The sequence below is a fragment of the Botryllus schlosseri genome, chromosome 9 (assembly GCF_051294905.1).
Source record: "Botryllus schlosseri isolate E-star chromosome 9, Bs_hap1, whole genome shotgun sequence".
Classification (NCBI taxonomy): domain Eukaryota; kingdom Metazoa; phylum Chordata; class Ascidiacea; order Stolidobranchia; family Styelidae; genus Botryllus; species Botryllus schlosseri.
In genome coordinates, this window is record NC_137244.1 from 19,022,597 (window position 1) to 19,045,287 (window position 22,691).

Here is a 22,691-nt window from a genome sequence, read left to right on the forward strand (position 1 = left end):
GATGATAATAACTGACTGCATCATGTAGCTGTACAGTAGGAGTGTTAAAAAAAACTTTTCCTTCAGATTTCACCGACTACTTGATAAAATTATTAGGTTGGTTATAAAACGCTGCACGCCAACTTTGGCTCAATTCCAACCAGTAGAAGCGATATTCTTGCAGTAGAAAGTTTTGAATTTATCATTAAAAAATGAAAAAATAAAATTTTCAAATTTTCCTGTCAACCCCATAGAATTGTTAGGCTGTCAGTAGAGATGATGCGCAGTTGCGCACCAAACTTGGCTCAATTCCAACCACTATAAGCGAAGTTGTTGCAGTAGAAAAATTTGGATTTGAATAAAATAGTATTTACGGTGACTAAGTCTTTAATAATTTATTATAAAATCATGGAATTAGAAATGACACCATGACAGGGGTTGTAAGCCTATTTCGTCAAAGGAGCTATATTTAGCCTACCCTATATTTTCAATTGTCAATGTCAAGCCACTATAACATCACAATTGATTATTCGTGACGTCATTATGTTTTAAATTGATTGTTGTTTTGAATGCAACCCTACTTGTATCTGACTTGGACTTGGAGGTCAAATCCTGAATAGGATTTCAAATTATGAAATCCGCTCATTTCATATTAAATTAACGGCAAGTGCCTCGCTAAGTAACTTTCGTCTTGACACATCATTGCTGGTTAACCGCTGTAGCGTAACGTTTGCACACTTCTCATCAATTTATAATGTGATAATTAGATACGTGATGTACACCAAGTTCTGGGATTTTATAGATGGAGCAGTAGTTGGTCATTGGTGGTAGCATCAGTAGATGTAGTAACGGAACGGATAGTAATATCTATCCTGTCCCTAGAGAGACTCGTGTTAGGTACATTTGCCGTCGCGGGAGGCCGCGCATAAACAGTGAATCTCATAAGGAATTCACAGTTGTAGCGTGTAGTCGCAATGATTTCAGTGTAACATGGGGGATATTGTTGAGATTAGTAATGAAGATCGTTGCACTTTGCAAGGGCTGTAAGCAAGTTTGTGCCACGAATGCAGGCGGCCAAAATATAACCTCATCAATATTTCATATTTTAAAAACTCATTCTGACGACCACGAATAGTGCCTTCAAGCATCGCTATTCCTACGTTGGTCCCCATATTATCGAACTGTGTGGGAAAAGTAGTGAATCAATCGTCTCTCTCGCGCCACACCAATATGTTGTCATGACTTCAGTAGGATAGCCTATTCATTTTCACGACGCGATGTTAACGCAAGAGGTCAGAAATCGCATTGGCATTCACCATACCTCGCTTGAACAAGTCAACCGCGAATTCAACTTGGTATTCGTGCATTTTTCTTGGTGCTTTGTCCAAGAACAATCGTTCTGCTCTCTCCGTTTTTAGCGACAAGACCAGATGAGACGCTCTCGCGAGTCGATGACCGAATCATTTCAAAACGTTATTTGTTTTTCTGGCAGCGATCACGTTGAATTCAATTCGGTATCTTAACGTTAAGAAGAGTAATGTTTGAGGAAGGGTCTTGTACATATTTACTGGATCGTTACCAAACTGAAGGTTATACATAACCAATCTCCATAACGCAACAACCTGAGTGTATGTATTCTTGGTGACTGGGAATCGCGAGGTGGGGAATAACTCCGCTCAGCCAATACCGGATCGTAAGGTGACGTACAATCGCTCCGTTTCCAGGTGTTGGCAGACTTGACCGAGTTAGATTGTAAGAATTAGGCGTTTCCCTTCGCCACGTTAATACAAGTGCGAGGTAGGTGGTCAACTTCCACGACATGTTGCTATTTTCATTCGGTATATATATGTCAATTGGATAAAGATAGCAACATAGCTAGCTATTTGATAGGATTCGAACATGTCGGAGCAGATAGGAATGGTTTAAGGTTGAAAGTTGTGGAAATGATGTCATCGTGCCCCAAAAGCCTCATTGACAGGAGTTCGATATTGCAAGACCAAACCACATCCATTATTTTGCCGTTCGTACGCAGCGTTCGTACACAGTGGAGATTTGAGAGCGGGTCATTTTCGTTCGTCTCATTCCAACATAGTACAGACCTATCCAGTGCATTGCAAATGTACAACTATATAGACACAATATACATATAATACATATATACAATCACGTCAGGCGATTCTCAATGGCACTGTAAATTCCAAAATGTTTTGGTATATAGACTTTGTTACGGTTACTACGCTGTATCTATAAATAGACCCTGTGACGTCATACCCCACCATTCCGGTGAGATCATCGTGCAATCACTCGGGAGTAATCTAACATTCATGGACTAGTTAACATAAGAATTAATGCAGCGTGTGGCATTAGCATTCCGGGAAGATCTACTCTAATATATATGCGACTGTCCGAGTTGGACAACGCACAGCGAGACGCTAATTTTAATCTTCTATCGATACGTTTTTCGCATCAAGACGATAAATAGTATCAGCTGGTGTTTTCGGCTGACTGGTCAATTTGTTCCCTTTCCAAATAATTCATGTTAATTGGAGCGATGCAGAATCAGTATTTAATTTAGGATTACAATATATACATCTGCACTGCTGCTATACCACTGTGTACACGTCACAAGTGCACACAGTACAGATTTGTTTATTCGCATCATCCTTTTACAGTTGGTTTTATCCTAATGCGTAGAATAGAGTGAAGTAATGCTTAGTTTGCCGACATTAATAGCTATATAGGTCTCTGAATTATTCCTGATGGATGCCAGCATACACCGCCTACAGTTGCCTAAGTCGAGTTCGGAAGGTTCGGGTATCAACCACGTGATTAGACGTACGCGCAGCAACGTATCGCGTGAGTTAGCGACCGCAAGGCATGACACATTGACGCATAGGAGGAGGCCGAGGTAAGTTGTAACAGCAAAATTTAACCGTTTGGTGAATGAGCTTATTACAGACATGTGGGGTGAATTCATATGCAGCATTTTCTCAATGTTTAATTTGGCTTCCGTCTCATATTGCTATGTAAATGTGATTACTCAAATACTTTCGAAGTTATGCATTCACGTATACGTCTAGTTAAGTAGCCATATTTTACAACGATATCACGACATACACGTCTGATATATTATTATTGAATATCCATGAGACGCTAAAAATGATCTGAATGATATATAGCCTACACATCAGAAACTAACCAACTAGTTGCAATGTAACGATGATAGCCTACACGTGACTATTTCGCAGCGCTCCTCTTCCGTCGGGTTCTATGTCTCCGGCTCCACAACACAAAATCCAACTTATCTTGATCGGGGATAGGAGCGTGGGCAAGACTTGTATTATGGAGCGGTTTACGGACGACGTATTCCATGGGGACATAACATCCACTGTAGGTATGATCGATTGCGTACTTCTTAGCTACAAAGTTTAAAAGTCTGCATGCATGACAAAGCCAAACCACTCTGAAATTGATTTCTTCCCATATGAAAAGCATGTAACAGACGAAGCAGGCGTGTGTCTGTGTACTGTATGTAATCGCATAACTCTTTATGGATTCGACCAATGTCCCTGACTATTATGAGCAGGAAAGTTTGCCGTATAATTTCCGCTAACTATAATGCGTCTTAGATATCACATGCAGCAACTTCAACACTAAACTTCCCGATTTGGCAGCTGTTTACAAAATACGATAGCTGCGATTTATGTGTGTTTGTGAACGAAATGATTTCATACGCCTATGCCTTTGAAATAATTGAAACAAATACTGGAGGAATTCGACCACATCACTCGATAAGTGTTGACAAAATTGTTTCAACCGGCCAAGGAGTGATATTCCACATAACTTTGCCCTAGGTATCGATTTTAAATTGAAGACTATCACTGTGGGAGACAAATCAATAAGACTCCAGATATGGTGAGTATTCTAGAGGAATTGCACCGCGGCAATCGATCAAGACTTCACTGAAATTGCAAACATCACATGCTATTTTCATTCTACCCCGATACGTACAGGGACACCGCGGGTCAAGAGCGATTCAACAGTATTACCACTGCCTACTACCGTGGAGCTCGGGGAATTATAATTATGTATGACGTCACTCGATCTGAAACATTTGACAACTTGCAAAGCTGGCTGGATCTTGTTAAAGAAGTAGGACAAATCTACTTGCCTGTCCACTTTACTGCTCTGGCAATAGCCATTGCAATACAAATTGCAAGAAGTAGATTGCTTTTTATGAGTTAACATTTCGTATTATATATTAAGTTTCTAACTAAGCGATGCGAAAAATTGAAAATTGATTGATGCCAGGGGTTTCAACTCTTTTCTGCTCACGGCCCACTAAATTAGTAAAAACATGGCATCAGTACAATAACCTTCAATGAAAACCTATCACCCGGCATCAACCACTCGAGGGCTATTACCCATAGATTGAAAAACCATGGGTATATCAATCAGAAGTGTTCGTTCGTAAAACTTGTTAGTAAAGTCTCAAGTGTTCGGATTTTTCGTTTTCGTTGCGATTGTACATCACTCCTCTGTGACAAACATGACGCCACATACCGAGAGCATGAGATACAGAATACCTACCGTATCCCTTTGTTAGGATATTCCTGTATTGTATCCTTCTCTAAGCGTGTCATTTTTAAACGTCTTGTTAGAATTGTAGGCTAACGTAGAATCATATTTTTAAATGATTCGGTGACCAATTTATAGCTGTGTTTTTTATCCTAATTTTTCTCGGATAATGTTGTTGCGACTCCACGAAATCTGATATGTCGCTTTTGAACAAGGGGCTTTCCCGATCGTTCTCGTTCCATTTTGTAGCCGGAAGTTTTATGGGGTGATGCGTTGCATAAATAAGCTACACGACACTCAAATGTAACCTTGACTATGGATATGGACTAGCATTCCTCTTACAAGGGTAAAAGCTCTAAATATCTTCTCGCAGTACGGCAGAAGCGATGCAGTAATTGCAATCGTCGGAAATAAGTACGATCTAAAAAGGAACCAGGTTGACCACAGCAAGGCGCGTAAGGTTAGTATACAACTGGATATCCGCATTGATGTGTTAGTTCAGGGGTCTCAGGCTTGAATGTGCTTGCGGGCTAATTTCACACTGTGGACGACGCCACGGGCCGCAGCACTGATAATGGCGGTGTTCATTGTCGTGTTGAAAGCCGACCCAGCAGCTTGCCATTTCGCACGCGTCGTACAAATATGCCTTATTCACTTGTGGTAATTCGCGGTATCGTGAAAGATATCAATACATAAATTCGACTGAACGTTGTTGCACTTGGAAATAGTAGGAATATTGCATGATGTGAAGATTAAGGGGTATAGACTAATGCAGTGGTTCACAACCCTTTTCGACTCATCGCCCACTTATCAAGCTCGACACAAATTTTCGCTCCACCCCCATATTTACAAACCCGGAAAAGAGATATATACGGGAAATTTATTCACTCTGAAAGCTGGTGAATTGACCAAAAAATGTCATTTTCCGATTAGGTGCTCGGAAACCGGTTTCCGCGTCTACTTTCCGTTGAGTTGACTTTTTTTAGTCAACATTCTTGTAATATGCAGATTGAGCAGTCTTCACTTGCATCTTTGGCCTTGTCAATTAAATATATTTCACAGTACGTTCTAAACTTTTCGGCCCCTATCGGCCCATCTTTTCTCGAAATCGCCAATCGGGGGGACGGGGGGGGGGGGCGGTATCGCACACCTTGGGAAACACTGGACCAGTGGGTCGTCTCATCATAAAATCCACAAGCTGCAATCAACCCGCGACTCCGACATTTGGCAATCTAGCACCATGGGTAGAATATTTTACAATTTCACAAAGTTGATGTGAGGCACTTTAGTTCTATTCTGTTACACGTAAAAAGTTGCATACACAAGATCTATGCGTTGCGTAGCCTACATTGACTCCGATTGTTGGATGATATACGTGAATCCGGTAAAAACAGAGGAAAGTTGATAAAAATCAGTTGGAATTGCACGCACGGAGAATTATAGAGAAGCGGGATCAAGCTCACGAATTGACAAAATAATAATAACGTTATGCCAGCTTATGGAGTGATATTAACACGCAATGTCGAAATGCATAGCAAAATATTGTTGCAGGTCGCAATTCGCAAAAACGGACTTCCCTGGCCGCGTGTTTGAGACCTTTGGGTTATTAGTTTAATTATAGAGATCTCTATAGTTTAATTATCGAATGTGACTAGTCACATTCGATAGTTTAATACATTTGTAAGTATATGTTGCGATTTATTGCAGTTCGCGCAGGATCGTGGATACCTTTTCTACGAGACGAGCGCAAAAAACAATATGAATGTCGAAGCCGTTTTCTTACATTTGATAGCGGAAGTATTAAAAAAGGTAGGGTTTGTTTTGTCTTATCTTTTTGCATCAAAGAATTGTATTCGTGAGACATGAGCGTTCCGTGATATTTACATTATTCAATTATCTTTAGAAACACCGCATCTCATGTTCAAGATATATTAATCTGAACGGTTATTGCTAAAATCGAATAACTTTGTGAACTCAGCTATTATAGGCTATATTGATTTCAATTAGAGCGTGCTTAGACATATTCTATCGCACCCGACAGGCAACAGAAGCCATTTCTCTTCAAATAGTCTAGTTTGAGTGTAACCCTATATGATTCCATTCTAGAATCCCATCAAGCAAAACAGAAGAAGTACGATCGCCGAAACCAATAGACCCACGCAACTCAAAGAAGTACCTATGTCAAGTACGGAACAGACGAAGTCAACAGAGCGAACGTTGCGATGTTGTTAGGCTTGCGAAAACGTTGCATCAATCACGAGCACCGCTAATAATACCTCGTTGCGGCCGATATACAACAGTATCGCTACCATGCAGCTCGCATTATTGCATCTAGGTCGGAATGGCTTCACCTGTTGGTGACGGTTATTCTGTACGTACACGCTGCGTCCTGCTTCCTCCGTAAAATGGTTTCCTTCAATTATAAATCTGACATGATCTATTTAACGCTTTTAAAGAAAGATGCTGAACTCCTAATCATTGAGTTAGATCAATTTTTTATCAAAAATAAAATTGCAACAACGCAGTATCGAGAGATCTCGGAATCTTGGGGTCATTTGCAACGCAACATACGACTCCGGCTATGCAGTCCTGAAGATTGAAATTGATGTAGTCCATCAGGGCCTAGCAGCTTACAGCGAGGAAAAATATTGACATGAGGCAGCTTGCTAACGTGCAACCCACACATCTTTGATCAGTATCGAATTACTTCCACTTTTTTCAAGATCTCGGTTCGGTTTATTAGCAATTTTTATCAGTTCAAATACACCACGAAATTGCGACAAATGAAAAGATAGGAAGGTGTCGAGACGAATTGGAGTAGTCTTTGGAATCAGACACCCACCACGGCCTATAGGGGCTAGGGCAGGGGTTCTCAAAGGCTGGGCCATGGCCCACTGGTGGGCCACAGGAGCATTTTAGGTGGGCCACAGAGCTATTTGGAATATTGTAGAACTAGTGAATTTTTTTTTTATATTTGTTATGTTATTCGTTCAAAAATATATTCATATTATCAAATTATACGTATGCTACGTTAAGTTTTTCATCCGACTCTAATGGGACGTAGTGGCACGTATGGATTCATAATGTAGCCTACAAGTCGTAAATGGGAGGGGAAACGGTGGCTTTTATCCACCGGCTACGACAACCTACCACTGACGGCAACGAAAATAATTTCTATTATAAATTAACTTGAAGTTAGTGTTGAAGTGACCAAGTATTCCAGCGGGGTCGTGTGTCGTATGCCGTTGCAAAGGGTGTGCATTAAACTGGGACAGAAGTGCATTTGCAGAAGATTTACGGTGCCTTGGCAGGTCGTGATATTGTAATATCAAAATAGCCATAATCGCAATTTATTATCAATTATCAACTCCCTATCGAAGTAAACGGCACCACCGCAACGAATCGTAATGTATTGGAGTTGGTTTAAAATTTCCGGCCCTGAAATCCTTGTAGATAATGTAAGATTCATATGAAATGATTGACATCGCAACTTCAGTAGATACAGGACACACTATACGTAGGCCTACATTGTACAGCTTGAACATTAAAATATTCTTTCTCGACATCTGTGCAGTATCCCTTTCACCAAAGAATTGCTTGAAGCTGGACCAGCCCCAATCCCACCATAGTAGAACTAAAACCCAATCACCTAGTGGAGGCGGGGATTAGATTATTGGGTTTCGCGACGTGAGTGGAACAGCGGCCATATTAATGTAGGCCTACACAAGAGTTATACGATCTACCAGGGCCGTAACTGCCGCACCTAAAACTCATAATTAGGGGAAGCTCAAAAGGGCCCAAATTTCGTTGGTTGGTCGTTTGTTTGTTGAAGGAGATTTACTCTACTTGACAATTTTCATCACGCTTCGCGCGATTTCATCAATATGAAGATCTACATTTGTAATGATCAGTTAGAGAAAACGCGCATATTTTGGAGAAATAGGGATATCGGCGCCAGCGATGACCATGCCTTGAACGGGACTATATGACTTTGGGATGAATAAGAGATGGGCCACAGAACATTTTCAAACCGGAAAATGGGCCACGGGCGAAGAGCGGCTGAGAACCCATGGGCTAGGCGATGTAAAGAGGAGGCATGCAAACCGAATGAAAAGTAAAAGATAGTAGGCCTATACAAAAAAGCAAGCGACAAAAATTGGGGTGGCATGTCACGGAAGGCGAGATCGATAGGTCAGGTAATCTTGAGGGCGGAATAGTATTCAATTTGTAAAAATTTCTTGTATTTCGACTTGCATATGGACATTGGACATGCTCGTCGATTGTTGGATGGCCGGCGGGATACTCAAGTAGGTTTCGTATACTGGCACTACTAAACAGTATTTTAGGCAGAACTACTCCTACTCCCTTCTCAGACTTCGGATTTTGTTAAGCATGGACACGGACAGTCGTTTAGGGATCTTTCCAACACGTTTATGAGTGAAAGTCATGACGACCGATCAAGATAGCCCCGGCCCGCATCACGGTAACTAAATGCATTTTTAACAACGGCACAAACTTCCAGCAGTCATTTATGTTTGTCGTGAATAACTGAATATGCATCTAGGACAGGGGTGGGTCACATACGGCAACAACGAGGACAGTTCCCCGTCTTACATGGTAATGTGGCCCGCGGCCCCAGTATGCCGAGATTTCCCACTATTATACTTGCTTAAACGTCAAAATTTATTGACTAGATGTTATTATATACGTGAGTGCACAGCGTGCGAGAGTGGAGCTTACGTAGGGTTACCATACGTCCTCTTTTAGGAGGATTTGTCCTTTTTTTGACTTTTTTGAAAGTGTCCTCGGAGGACGCCCAAATGTCCCCTTTTTTGAGAATTCGGCTGAGATACATCAGTAAATCAGCACTGAAGTAAACGCTCCGGCGGCTATTTCGGGAGCTGACTTTTTTTTAGTCAACCGACCACGATGTGGGGAAAATCTACCATTTTTTCAAGATTTGCCTCCGGTATTGCAAGTCTGAAAATTTTGAAAAAGCGTCCTCTTTTCAAATTTCCAAAATATGGTAGCCCTATCGTCCCTAACCTTACGTGCGACTTGCATTATCGGCATTTACGATGTACTCAACCCTAATTAATTGATATCTTGGTAAATTTGGATTACGGGCTTATCGAACGCCTTGAAATCTCAATTAAGGATCGCACCGTGTGTTAATTGACCATAGAGAAGCAGACATGGCCGCGCCTGAATGACAATGCTGTTTTCAAATCCACATTGTCTTCGTCATTATCGGCGAGAAATGGCTTTGCATTGACATAACTGTCGGTAAAATACAGCAAATACGATTTTTTTCCCTTGTATATGTGGATAAATGTGCGAATAATGTATCGATTCAGCAATCCGGCCCGCCATGTACTTAATTTTCATATGTCCGGCCGCCGACTGGAGAAGTTGCCCGCCCCTGATCTAGGACTTCGAAAGTGTCCACCGATCAACTACCAAAAGTATGAGACGCCTCGGCCAAATCTACTTTCCGAAACCACTCGAGTACTTTTCTGAGCTTCGTTGCCTGAAGTCGTTTTGACATGTCTTAGAAATCGCTACTGCGACGTGTAATTAATTATGAACTCACCGCACTACTTCTACACTTAGTACCAAAGATGACTACTTTATCCCCACAATTACATGGCTTCAATCTATACTTTCAAGAAATCACGATAGCCCGATATTGCGCACGCCAGCAAATTTATTCAAAAATTCAAGGCGATACTCGCGACGAGTCGATCTCGAGTGATAATCCAGCCATCAAACAATCATCCACGACTCTTTAACACGTTGCAGCAGCTTCGCCAATTTTTGATCATAAGCCGCCCATTGTTCCCTTCCCATCGACGACGCTGAGTGCATCATATCTTGGATTCTTGAGTTCGCTTCAAGAACGCAATTTCGCTTCGCGATATCTTTCCCATCGTCGGAAATATGAGAACAGGGCGAGCCGGAAGAACTATCGTCATTAGAGTCGGCATCGTCAATAGGCGAGCGATCGAATAAGCTTTCAAAGACTCTCTCAAACGACCCGAGAAGATCAAGGCAAAAAACAAACAGAGCCTCCGAGTGTGCTTGACTGCGGCCGACGCTTTGTACCTGTCTCGCGATGCAGCACACGCTGCAAAATAATTGGCTTAAAATGAGCAGTTGAGACGACGGCTTAGCTTTTCCGAAGTCGGGAGAATCAGACACTAGCCAATTGAAAGCTTCGGAAAAGTGTTTTGACAAAAGTCTGTAGTTTACTCGGGAAGTCCAATCTACACAATTACTGTTACAAATAATGCTCGACACGTTTTTCAACATTTGAAGGACACTCAAAACAATAAACGCGTCTGATGCGTCAATACTTGGTAGGGGGGCGTCTTGAGAAAATTGGTACGGGCAATACAGTTTAGCCTGGTGGATAAGTATTTTTGTAGTCTCTGTCAGCTTCAACCAATCCTTTGTTTTGCAAAAGGGTAGAATTTGCGACATAGCCACTGTCCATCCGGCAGTGAGAAGCTTGACATCGTATACTTCGAGAAACTTGACCCCGAGACTGTGAAGTGGACACAGACTTGAGTCAACCAGAAAACACTGCAACCATGCCAACAGGCCTGTCCCGGTACCATAACACAAATCTGCGCTTGGGTGGAATATCGTCGGGATTTCGCAGACTTCCGCTAAACACGCAGGCACCGGCAACTTGAAATCATCGATTTCCTGCATGATCGATAAAAATCTCAGCTTGCTGGTCCACAAGAAGTCCCTCGATATGTGGAAGAGCCATTTTGCTATCGTAATTTCATGATCGCAGTTTTCCGTTTTTGTTTCCTCCAATTTTTTCAATATCATTTCATACAAAGCATCGAACAAGTCATCCAGCAATTCTTCTTCTTTTTCACTGAATTTCGGACCAGACTGCCACAGAGAGGTTGATGCGTCGATCCTTTTGATCAAAGTTACGCATAACGCGAGCAGCTTCTCAACGGGTACAATGTGGATTAATGAGCTTGTTCCGCAATAAATCTTAAGAATCCTCAAATGCAATATTCTCTCAGTAGAATCGAACTTGGCATTATCAGAAACGCAATGTGAAAGCCAATCGTAACTTTGTGTTAGGAGAGAATCGAAGTGATCCGAGCCGCCGTGCGCAAACTTGTCAAGCAACGTAACAAGAAAGGCCAGTCCGTTATCCAATGATTTTTCATCATCGTCGTGACTATGATGATTCAAAGAGGCAAAAAATATCGTCCACAACATTGACCTGTGATCGTCCCCATACGGAAATTGTAACAAATAGTCCCATTCAAAGAGCAATGAGGGGAGGGACTGTATTCGGCGGTAACACACATTTTCTATCAGTATTTTCAGACATAAAGAAGGAGACTGCAAGCAGATTTCGGAAAACTTTGCCCTCACACCATCAGACAAATCGTCTTGGTCCGACAAGGATTCAAAAAATGACCGTATCTTTTTTTGTTTACTTTGCTCAAAGTCGTTGTGTCTTGACTTATTTTCCAAGATCGAGTTTGACGGATATTCCGACAATAGCGAAGACTCTTTACGGATATATATGATCTCTTTTGCGACATCATACTTGTGATTTGATGTGAGGTAATCAAACCCTTTCCAAAATAACTTATGAAATTCTAAGGCTGTGCGTACGCCGCCAGAGTATGAAGTCGCCATCCGACATCGAGACACACCCTGCAGAAGCATCAGGAGATTACTTCTAACCGCCAAGCATTCTGGCGATGAATAAAAAGCAGCCAGCTGTTTATTCCAAGAATCATTTTCCAGTGGTTCACAAACTATCTTCTTCAAAAGTCTAACAGCTGAACCTTCATAGCCTTCTAGGAAATTGGACACTACATATACATCATCCGCATGATTAATATCATTTTCCCACACAGCTGTATCCTTCTGAACGTGCTCAAGAAGATTACTCAGCAAAAGGCGTACTTCTTCGATAGGTTTGATGTCAATGCAGGAGAGATAATCCATTGAAGTTAATGCTGATGTTAAAAGCAATTTGGATTCTGTATTGCCTGACTGCGTATCATTCTTCTGAGGCGAGTATGTATTGGTCAGTATTTCCTGCAAATTTTCTTTGTCATCTTCAATTGCCTTTTTCAATCTGCTCAGAAAAAATACTTCAGGCGTAGGTACGCTTGATCTTTCAATTACTTTCAGAGTATAATTAGATTTCATTTGTGTAACCACACCTTTCACGCACCTCATGTGGATATTGCTTATAGAGCATCGGGCTAATCCAGATTTGTTGTGTTCCAATCCCACTGTCTCAAGTAATATCGAATAACAATCTTGCAGGTGATGTGCTAAATTTGAACATATAGACTTCGATGTCAGTGTGAACACAACCGATGATAAATATATGCAAATGGTTGCAATATCTTCATTGTCGGTACCATCACAGCAATTTGTCTTTGATTTCACCCAATTGTATAAATACGATCCAACAAGTTCTTGAATGTCCGTCTCTAGATCCACAACTATGGTCACAAATTCGGGACCAAGCCCCAGAAAAGAAACAACTTCAAAGAAATCATCCCAAGTCAAATGCGAAAATATCAAGCCATAACAATTCCGTAGACGAACTAGATTTGAGCCAAGTGTTTCCACAGATTCGGCATGTTTGAAAACCGAAGCAAATAGAAAAAGTGTGATCTTTTCTCTGTGATACGAACGGTCCTCGTGGCTATTTTCTTTGCCAAGGCCGTCTAAGATGTCTTGAAATGATGCTGCGAATTCGAGAATTCTAGGTCTGAATGTCAGAGTATTATATTTTCCACGGCCGTACATACAACGCAATACAGAATATTCCGGCGTACCCATGACAAACTCAAAAAATCCACTGTCACCAGCCGCTGCACTAAATATCTCTATGGATTGCCACTATCGCGATCGCCCGTTGTTTATGCATTTACGCATGACTGACATTTTAGGATAGCTTCTCGAGAGCAGAGATGGGCGGATTCCAAAATTTCGGGATCCGAATCTATCCGGATCCGGCTGGCAATTGGAAATTCAGAGTCCGAAAAAATCCGGCTGGTGAATGTCCAGTTCGGAATCCGAAAAAATCCTGCCAGAACAATGCTAATTAATCATATTGCAGCAAAAAAATCCGGCTAAAATCCGACCGTCACCCCAAATTCAAAATCCGGATCCAGTCCGGCCTGGTAAAAAATCATTGAAATCCTGCTCCGGCTCCGGCTCCTGAACCGGACTGTGGCCATCTCTGCTCGAGAGAGAGGTAGAGAAATATCAGGGAGTCTGGTGCAGATTTGAACAAGCAGAGGGAAATGCCAAAAATCTAATTCTAATCTAATTTTTGAGATATTTCTATGCTCTAATATTAATTATAATCTAATTTATTATTTTCCTGAAATGCATCGGCATTTTGCAGCAAGTTAACAAAAACACCCTCTCGAGCAGAATAATCCAGTACCAAGCCGCCACGGTATTGCTTACACCGTACAGGCGTAGCTTGTAGTCTGCCAACAACCATCTAGTTCTGACTTCCGATCACAAACAGGACAGCAGATCATCCTACTCCAAAGAAAAAGAGATAGCTAACACACTCTTGTTCTCTTGCATGCCATCAACTACCCCAATAAAAATAAAGAAGAGGATTGCTTCATATCTAGCAAAAGAAAATATATTAGAGGATTAAGTGGAAATATATTTTGCAGCAGAGCGTGAGAACGTAGACAGTGCTGATTTTAGTTAATGGTAAAGAGAAAATCGTTATCTTCATCTCAAAGCTGCTGCTCAAGATCTGTTATCGACATGACTGCAACATTAGTTCCATCGGAAATGGTTTCCAGCCATGCAGGAGAACTATATAGTGCAGGGCTCTTCGACCGGGTGTATCATACACAAGGGTGTAGGCCTTCCAAAATTTAGAAAGGGTGTAGGGAGATGTGGTACCGATGGATCACTGGGACCGAAAATACTTGAAAAATTCTCGATGATAATTCCATGATTACACTCCGTGAATTTGTCTACAATTACATGCTGACTGATTCTTTGTTTATGTATTATAGTTGTGCTCACCGTAAATACTATTTTATTCAAATCCAAATTTTTCGACGGCAATAACTCCGCTTCCACTGGTTGGAATTGAACCAAATTTGGTGAGCATCGTTTCTATAGACAGCCTAACACTTTCATGGGGTGAACAGAAAATTTTCAAATTTTTTATTATGTATTTTTATATAATAAATAGGAACTTACTTCTTCTGTAGCAAAGCGGTTACTGGCTGGAATTGAACCAAATTTTGTGTGTAGGCTAGGCTTAAATTAGGTAACCTAAAAATTTTATCAAGTAGCCAGTACGATTTGAGAAAAGAAGTCATTTTTGAAGAGCCCTAAATTGTACATGCCTCCTCTTTACATCGCCTAGGCCTAGGTGGGTGTCTGATCTTAAAACAAGCCTACTCCTAGTCGTTTCGACATCTTCCTATCATTCATTGTATTGCAGTCTTGTGATGTTTTGAAGTGATGAAATTTTATGAATAAACTTGAACTTGAACATTAAAATGGACCAATTACTAGCCAATAGCTTTCACAAGAAATAGGCAAGCTAATGCTTCAGAAAATGTTTGCCGGGTGTGCAATATCGTGCAATGCTGATTGCTCATATCAGCTGTACGTAGCTTGTAAATTACATTCCTTTTGTGATGTCGTAAATATCGCAAATGCTTCTCCTCGTCATTCAAACGTTCGTAATGGACTTATTGGTTACTTTGGACATTGGAGTAGAGCAGGATAGAGTTGACATGGACTCAGATCGCGATGTCTGTGTATAATGATTCTCGAGGAAACCGCCGTTAGAGCCCATACATACTGAATCGGTACTTTCTGTGAGATGCTTATAAGTAGCGCAGTGTATATAATTGCAGCGGCGTTGCCAGGGTGTCTAGGGTGTCGAGTTTGAGATTAATCATGTGAGTAGAGAACCATATATTTATAGTGTCGGTAGGCTGTTTTGAGGCTTTAGTCAGGGACAGTCGATCTCAAGCTGGGGATTGTTTGCCCTTTTTGGGGACCGCGAATATGCTGAGTCTAAGCAGTTTTCAACATAGGCATTGAATAAGTCTGGGCAAAGGTACTGACCCTTTTTTAGAAGCTTACCAAATTTGTGGTCGGCCACGAAACATTTTCAAATTGGAAAATGCCGGAAACCACTGGATGTGCACTGTGCAGTAGGGCTGTTCAACAGTAACTTTTTTCCCCCGGATTCCCGCCATTCACTGATTAAATTGTCAGGTTACCCTACAAAAATTTTAATTTATTGGGGGAAATTTAAACAAATTCAAATTTTTTTGTCAACATCATGAAATTGTTGAGCTGTCTTCAAAGACGATGCAAAACAAATTTGAGTCGATTCCAACTAGTAGACGCGGAGTTATTTGAATTTTTCGTTGATAATTCTCTGATCAAGGATATTCTAATTATTATCAACGAAAAACTCAAATAATTCCGTTTCTACTTGTTGGAATTGAGTCAAATTTGTTTTGCATCGTCTTTGAAAACAAACAAACAATTTCATGGGGTTGACAAAAAAAAAATGATTTTTTTAAATTTTCCCTAGTAAATTAAAATTTTTAATTGGATCTCCGGAGTCTTATACTTGTTGGAACTAAACCAAATTTGTTGTGCAGCGTTTTGTAGGGTATCCTGACAATTTAATCAGTGAATGGCTGGAATCCGGGAAAAAAGTTAGTTTTGAACAGCCCTACTGTGTAGTCGGTGCGGTTTCTAGCCTGCTGGTGCTGACCGGCATTTCGGCTCATAAATAGTCTTGTCCGTGTAACATGATGTACAATTAGCCTAAGTTCCCTGTATTTTCGAAGTCATCATCTCCACTAGCTCTACCGCTAACTTAAATTACGCGGGCTGAGAGAGGATGAAATTTCTATAGTGATGCATGCAAGAACCAATATTGTTGTCAGAATTCATTCCTAAAATCAAAAACCAGATCCACAGAGAAACCAGAGGCCTATTAAGTTTCGTCGATCACCCCATGGTGGGCCCAGACTCGTTATTTTGGGCGAGAGCTGGTTTAGAAGTATTGTTTCAATCCTGGCTACAACACACAACCGCATATCTGCACCAACCTAACTGTAGAGAGGGGATGAATGTCAACCACACGGCCATTGGGTCATACAATTTCATCCAACCCGTAAAGAAGTCTGTTGCAGACAAAATGAGTTGACCGACCCCAGCAATCACCAGAGCTCAAATTAGAGATGGGCCAATAGTCTAGTTAGCTAATTTACGACCAGTGTTTAAAATAATCCACCTCTGTATACCATCGTCAGGTAAAGTATTGCTAGTGTGGCATAATATGTGCTCAACTGTTCATACCTCATTTTAAAACTCGCTAGCAGGCGTGCAGAGTGTCTGGATTTTGGGCCACGAAAATGTGATAACCCTAGGCTAATTCTATTCTAATTTGGAAACAAGCTGTATAATGAGTGTGTATGTGTATTTATGATTCGAATTATTATCGAATTTGGAAAAAAATGGGTAGCTCTAATTCTAATTTAATTTGGAGAAGCTGAAATTTTTTAGTTGTCCAAGTCTGGTCTGGTGAGTTCAGCAGGGAAGGAAGCAGAGGTCGGATGCAGTCGGTTTATAGCAGTGGTTCTCAAACTTTTTTAGACACGCCCCCTCCTTTATGATAATGAAAAATTTCGCACCCACCTTATCGCCATATCACAATGTGCAACCAGAATGCTAGTAATCCGAACGGATATATAGTTTGATGGCATGGAATGTTTATGAATGTTGATGAGAGAATTCTCAAATATGAAGTTGGGACTATAGGCCTACACAGGGCAAACTATGAATCTGATGTAAATTGCGCAGGGCGCAAAAAAAAAAATTCAGTTGACCGCACCTTCGCGCCACCTCCCAGATGCTTTTACGCTCCACCAGTAGCGCACACCCATGTCACCCATAGCATTTGAACAGTCATTAGAACAATGGTTCCCAACCTGTGGTACGCGTACCACGAGTACGCGAAGGTTTTCCAGGTGGTACGCGAGTAGATTTCTTTTTTTGTTGAAGAGAGTTATTAGTTAGGGTGGGGTTGATTTTGAGTTTTTCAAAGCCGTCGTCGTCGTGGTATGGCATGTCGGTGGTAAGGTTCGTCCCAGTGAAATGCTGTGCCTACATGACCGATCCATTCTCTGTTGATCAAGCCGACCTGCCTGTCGGGACTGGGGAGTGATGGCAGATCATTGATATCCAGGATGACGAGACAGCAAAGACGAAACACAAAGATTTGTTCTCCAATAACTTTTAGCTTAGCATGGCCTCCTCGTACGCGACGCTAGCTTCTCACGCGTTTCCCCAACTGCTGATATTCACTTCTACGTGAGAGTGCAAGCAAGGATTTTCATGCCAGATGACTAGCAAGTCGAAGAAACGAAACAGACTTGTTGCGCCCATGCATGACTTTCGATGCGCTGTGAGCCACGCATCGACCAGCTATAGTTAAAGATAAACAAATACAGCAACCGCATTAAATAAAATGACTTTTGTTATTTTATCATGTTGTTCCCATCAATCCTGGCTGATAATGCCTATTTTAATAGAATTTGTTATTTACACCTCGCATAAGTCAAATACGTGATTATGACGTCATAAATGGTAGAACTTATAGGTGGTATGCGAGCACTGCATAAAACCTCGAAATGGTACGTGGGTGGGAAAAGGTTGGGAACCACTGCATTAGAACATCATTTCTCTGACAGATATCAATTTAATTAATTCATTTATTGAAAATTTTGTGAGTTCAAACATCGCAAGATTGCAATATCACGAAAAAAACAGAAGTGGTAGCGACTGAATGTGTGGATCTGACAATCACACGACATGAATGTATAACATTGGTAACTAAATTGATTCAGTATTACTACAATTCTGCAGCGAGCCTTGCACATCTGGATAATAGGCGGTTTTAGTTTTCATGAAGAATGCCATGGTTCCGAAAACGAAGACGGAGAGATATATCCAGAATAATAACCTGTCCAAGATCAGTGCAACATAAGCCCATTCGCCAGATGACTAAAAGTAATCAACATCGTTTATAAATTAACATATGAAACAGAGCGCCTTTATTTATTATCTTACTAGATCCTCCTTTTTATCTCGTCGTATGGATGAAGAAATGTAAGTTATATTCCTTACTATTTCTTTTAGATGAGGTGGCAACGGGTTTATTATAGTGGGTATTGAATCAGCTTCAGCACTTCCGTCAGACATGCCTGTTACATCAATATATCCATCACAACGCCTCACGCGCCTTTGCCTGAAACCGTACCTGCAAGCCTGCAAAGGAATACTGATAAGCCTTCACGTGGCCATGGTGAAGTGGTTATTAACCCCTGGATCGCGACGACGTTCAGGTTGGAGAAATAAAATTTCAATGTTTCTTAACTAAAGATCCGAGATGGACCCAAAACCCTGAGTCCTCATTGGCGTACACAGTGGGGTTTTCCACCAGCCGCCTTTTCATCGATTGCACACGAGACCGCGAATGTTGTCGCTGTTCTATGGCAAATAGGTATGCTTTGTTGGTCAAGATACATATGCTAGATCAATATGTCGTCGAGATTTTTATTATGGGTGGAATTATCCTCGAATCTCCGCTTCCGTGCGAAAATATCAAACATTTGAGTTCCGCACTATATTATTATGTTTGGGTGGCAAAAACCCGCGGGGCAATAAAGTAATCGATGGATGAATTTTAACATGTTCCTTCTCGCTGAATTTAGCAGAGGTCAGATGCTAGTAGAGGCGAGATTCTATGTAACGAGATATTGCAAACAGTGGGGCGGAAGGTGGCTTTCTCCCTCCATATTTGCCACTTGCTTTTTGTGACGTCACATATGCGTAACACAAAATTGTTGACGGTACCAGTGATTTAATCGCGACAATAGATTGTCGCCAAATTTATTCATTTGCGATTGAGACTTTTGGCTCCAGGTTTTGCACGACATTGTATGGAAACTTGAGGAGAGCGGGTAACAAAAAAGAAGCCGCTCCATGATCATGATCATCCTGGATTAGCGAGATTCTTGGTGGTGGGGCGGCGGCCACAATTGTGAAACACTGAGTTATAAAGCATTAGCAGTTCTAAAAGTGAACCAACTTGCTCATTAAATAACAATTCACTGCCAGATTGCAGAGGGATGCGATCCATGGACATATCAAGATTGGTGCGATGCCGGGTACCTGCAAAAGGAAGCTTGTCAATTATAATTATATACGCACGGATCACTGCTGTTTGACGATATAGGCGTAACCAAAGGTCTCTGACCACACAGTCATAGTGATACCGACATAACAATCTGCATACTTACGTTCACTGTTATCACCTTCCTTTCGAGGCCTTTCCACTTTTAGATAGCGTGCTAAATAGTCCATAAAAACGATACGTATCCAATTGGGCATGACATGAGTTGTGCATGAGCGGTAGTGAATGTTACAAGTAATAACACTAAATGAAACATTATTTATGATTTTAAATAACCCCATTGTTCATTCATTTGCTTCGTGGGCGTACCTGAACACTACGCTTACGATGACAAGGCTCATCGTAAAAATGAGATATCCGGCAATCAGTGGAACTGACAATGAAGTCTCCGGCATTCGTTGCGCGATGAGGAATAGGAATACAGTTTCACCAAGCAAGACAGATATTGACAACGTCATTTTTTCACCTGAAATATAACGGTGTGAGGTGATTCGGGTACTGCCCCAGTTTAGGTCGCTGCAACACTTACACGACACAGCTGGCAAAAAGAAAACGAAACACGAGATTAGAGTGAGCAGAACGCACGGAACGATGAGATTCATAACATAAAATTGAGGTCTTCGCTGTATGATGAAATAGAATTCCACATTTTGATAAGTCAATTCATCGCGTATATGCGATATTAGCTTGACCGGCCTCTGTATCAAATCCCATTCTCCGTTTGGTTGGAAAGCTGGAAACAAAGAATTGCTGCGATCGGTAACGAAATGTGATTAAGGTAGGCCTATATGCTATACATCCTTGTTTTGGAATTTCCGATGCTTTATTCCCCCTACGACTCGAGACATCCTGTGAATATCAGTAGCAAACGAACAGGTCCCCTTCATTGCTTATGAAAGGTTTCATCTTGTCGTCACTTAAACCAATATAATACTTACAATTGCAATCCACGTCGATCGTATCTCCTGTTAACGCCAGTTCGATTTCAGATTCATCGTACGATGTCAGCTGAAAACTCATGGTGCAATTTTGCCAATCGAATGGGAAGAGAGATACCTGAATTACAATGGTGAGATTCTCGTCACCTATATCTCACACCGAATGCCTCCCAGGAGATCCAGGGATAGCCTACTTGCCTCTATCTGACACGAACTTTTGTACAAAGCCGGGGGCAGCCACTTCACGAGCCCATCACTCTTGACCAGAGTTTCCACGCGCAGAGACACGTCGAATTCACCGTCTTTACTAAAGCAACAGAGGAATATAATTTAAAACAAATGGCTGTTTATGTTTTAAACAGTGTTTTAAACAAAGACCTTTTAATTTTTTTCAAGTTGTAGAATTTTGGCATAATTGTGTAAATACTTTCCAAAAACATGTTGTATGAGACTACGGACAATTACCACCCGATATAGCCGACGTATAGGATATGGGATGGTTGGAACTCTCAGAATAGTCGGTTCAACAGCTATAGTACGTACATATTTCGTCAAAGGAGCTATATTTACCCTATATTTTCAATTGTCAATGTCAATCCACTATGACAGCACAATTGAATAGTGGTGACATCATGACTTAAAAAAACAATAAAAACACGTTTTAATCAAGGCTCTTGTTTCAAACATGTTGGTTTTAAATTGATTTTTGTTTTAAATGCAGCCCTAGACATAAGAACAAAGATGGCGCCGCATTGATACCATCAAAAATTGAAGCGATGGAAAACTGCCAATAGGATATGACATCGAATATATGTAGGCAATGGTCAATTTTACGGAAAAACATAACAAAGTTATAATTGTGTACCTTTAAACATCATTTTGATACGATATCGGACGACGAAAAAGATATATTATACGTAAAAATATTTCATTGTATTTCTATGATTTCAATTTAAGTCATGTCATTGTCATGAGCAATTGTATTCTTACTTTAATCCCTCTAATTTAGAAATATCACTGCCTTACTTGTTCTGCAGAATCACTCTTGGTGTCCATATGTCGTCGGCTAAAAATCGGTGGATGGCAATACCCCCGTACGATGACTCATTCCATGATAGCCGTGGATCAGTCCACTGATGGGTCATGTAAACCGACGTCGTCAATTCCTGCTCTTTTTCATTCTATAACAGCAGCTGATATAGATCCCACAACTTCAATGCTATCTCGTTCATGCCAAACTTGAAAACGTACCACACTGATGATCTGCGATAGAGTCATTCCTAGTTTGATAACGGTCCGATTGCCCTTCAGATTTGTATAAGGCCGAATCTGATGCAGCCAAGGTAAAAGTGATTACTATACGAAATCTATAGATTAGGCCTATACTTGGCAAGTCCAGTGCATTAGCAATTGATTACAAAACCGAATATGAGTATATATTTACTATTCTATGCAAAAAGAATAGGTACTAACCTCCTTGTTGTATCCAACTAGTAAAGTTCTCGTCAGGCGAGCCGCGTCATTTTCTAGCAATAGGCTAGAAGCTCCTGTCCAAGACAAGATCGCCAATAATAGTACGACATGAGTCTTGATCGCCATCATGTAAATATAAGCTTGCTACATAGCTATTGATATGAGCTCGATCTATACACTGCGCTATATGCCCGTAACTGAATATACCCGATCAATCTCTAGAGACAACCGCGTGGCCTGACCATGTCGTTGTATCAGTAACCCTCACACCGAGTTCAACCAGGCCTATATAATTCAATGGTTACGTTAAAGCAGGGATTCTTAAACTTTTTTGATCGCGTACCTATAACGTACGTTTTGGTCGTTACACTACCCCTTCAAGTTTTGTGAACTGTTGGGCGTCCACACAAAATTTCAAAAGCCGATAACTGTAAGATACT

At 41.0% G+C, this 22,691-nt stretch overlaps 3 protein-coding genes and 1 long non-coding RNA gene across 5 annotated transcripts in view; 2 read left to right on the plus strand and 2 right to left on the minus strand.

Annotated features, from left to right (window-relative positions):
- The window catches only part of LOC145446091 (uncharacterized), a 171,287-nt gene extending 150,655 nt beyond the window's left edge, over nucleotides 1-20,632 (plus strand). The window contains exon 4 of the long non-coding RNA XR_013917206.1: nucleotides 20,619-20,632. This is a non-coding gene — a long non-coding RNA (uncharacterized LOC145446091). The remainder of the gene's footprint in view (nucleotides 1-20,618) is intronic.
- On the plus strand, nucleotides 2,627-7,081 carry LOC145446084 (ras-related protein Rab-12-like). The gene is made up of 7 exons (XM_080324269.1): nucleotides 2,627-2,887; nucleotides 3,228-3,373; nucleotides 3,834-3,894; nucleotides 3,993-4,131; nucleotides 4,931-5,017; nucleotides 6,265-6,366; nucleotides 6,664-7,081. The coding sequence occupies exons 1-7, from the start codon at nucleotides 2,739-2,741 to the stop codon at nucleotides 6,787-6,789; spliced, it is 810 nt and encodes a 269-aa protein (XP_080180395.1). The 5' UTR covers nucleotides 2,627-2,738; the 3' UTR covers nucleotides 6,790-7,081.
- Nucleotides 10,247-13,830, minus strand: LOC145446824 (uncharacterized). The gene has a single exon (XM_080325199.1). It carries the CDS (start codon nucleotides 13,402-13,404, stop codon nucleotides 10,324-10,326), a length of 3,081 nt encoding a protein of 1,026 aa, XP_080181325.1. The 5' UTR covers nucleotides 13,405-13,830; the 3' UTR covers nucleotides 10,247-10,323.
- On the minus strand, nucleotides 17,605-22,425 carry LOC145446078 (neuronal acetylcholine receptor subunit beta-4-like). Of its 2 annotated transcripts, none has more exons than XM_080324262.1 (11): nucleotides 22,252-22,425; nucleotides 22,030-22,041; nucleotides 21,805-21,959; nucleotides 20,977-21,085; nucleotides 20,779-20,896; nucleotides 20,370-20,573; nucleotides 20,150-20,306; nucleotides 19,947-20,083; nucleotides 19,736-19,818; nucleotides 18,715-18,912; nucleotides 17,605-18,648 (listed from the first exon to the last, which is right to left on the minus strand). In XM_080324262.1, exons 1-11 carry the CDS (start codon nucleotides 22,378-22,380, stop codon nucleotides 18,478-18,480), a joined length of 1,473 nt encoding a protein of 490 aa, XP_080180388.1. In that variant the 5' UTR covers nucleotides 22,381-22,425; the 3' UTR covers nucleotides 17,605-18,477. The 2 variants fall into 2 exon arrangements, with proteins under 2 accessions (XP_080180388.1, XP_080180387.1); XM_080324261.1 differs by having other exon boundaries at nucleotides 22,030-22,107; nucleotides 22,252-22,423.
- Nucleotides 22,426-22,691: the final 266 nt, after the last annotated feature.

Excerpts from the sequence above, each read along its gene's own strand:
- LOC145446084 (XM_080324269.1), top strand. The coding sequence starts at position 2,739 with ATGGATGCCAGCATACACCGCCTACAGTTGCCTAAGTCGAGTTCGGAA. Across the intron at positions 2,888-3,227 it reads ACGCATAGGAGGAGGCCGAG|CGCTCCTCTTCCGTCGGGTT; the intron begins GTAAGTTGTAAC and ends ACTATTTCGCAG. Across the intron at positions 5,018-6,264 it reads ACCACAGCAAGGCGCGTAAG|TTCGCGCAGGATCGTGGATA; the intron begins GTTAGTATACAA and ends GATTTATTGCAG.
- LOC145446078 (XM_080324261.1), bottom strand. The coding sequence starts at position 22,380 with ATGATGGCGATCAAGACTCATGTCGTACTATTATTGGCGATCTTGTCT. Across the intron at positions 20,897-20,976 it reads AAAGTTCGTGTCAGATAGAG|GTATCTCTCTTCCCATTCGA; the intron begins GCAAGTAGGCTA and ends ATTGTAATTCAG. Across the intron at positions 19,819-19,946 it reads GGAAGGTGATAACAGTGAAC|GTACCCGGCATCGCACCAAT; the intron begins GTAAGTATGCAG and ends TTCCTTTTGCAG.
- LOC145446824 (XM_080325199.1), bottom strand. The coding sequence starts at position 13,404 with ATGGGTACGCCGGAATATTCTGTATTGCGTTGTATGTACGGCCGTGGA.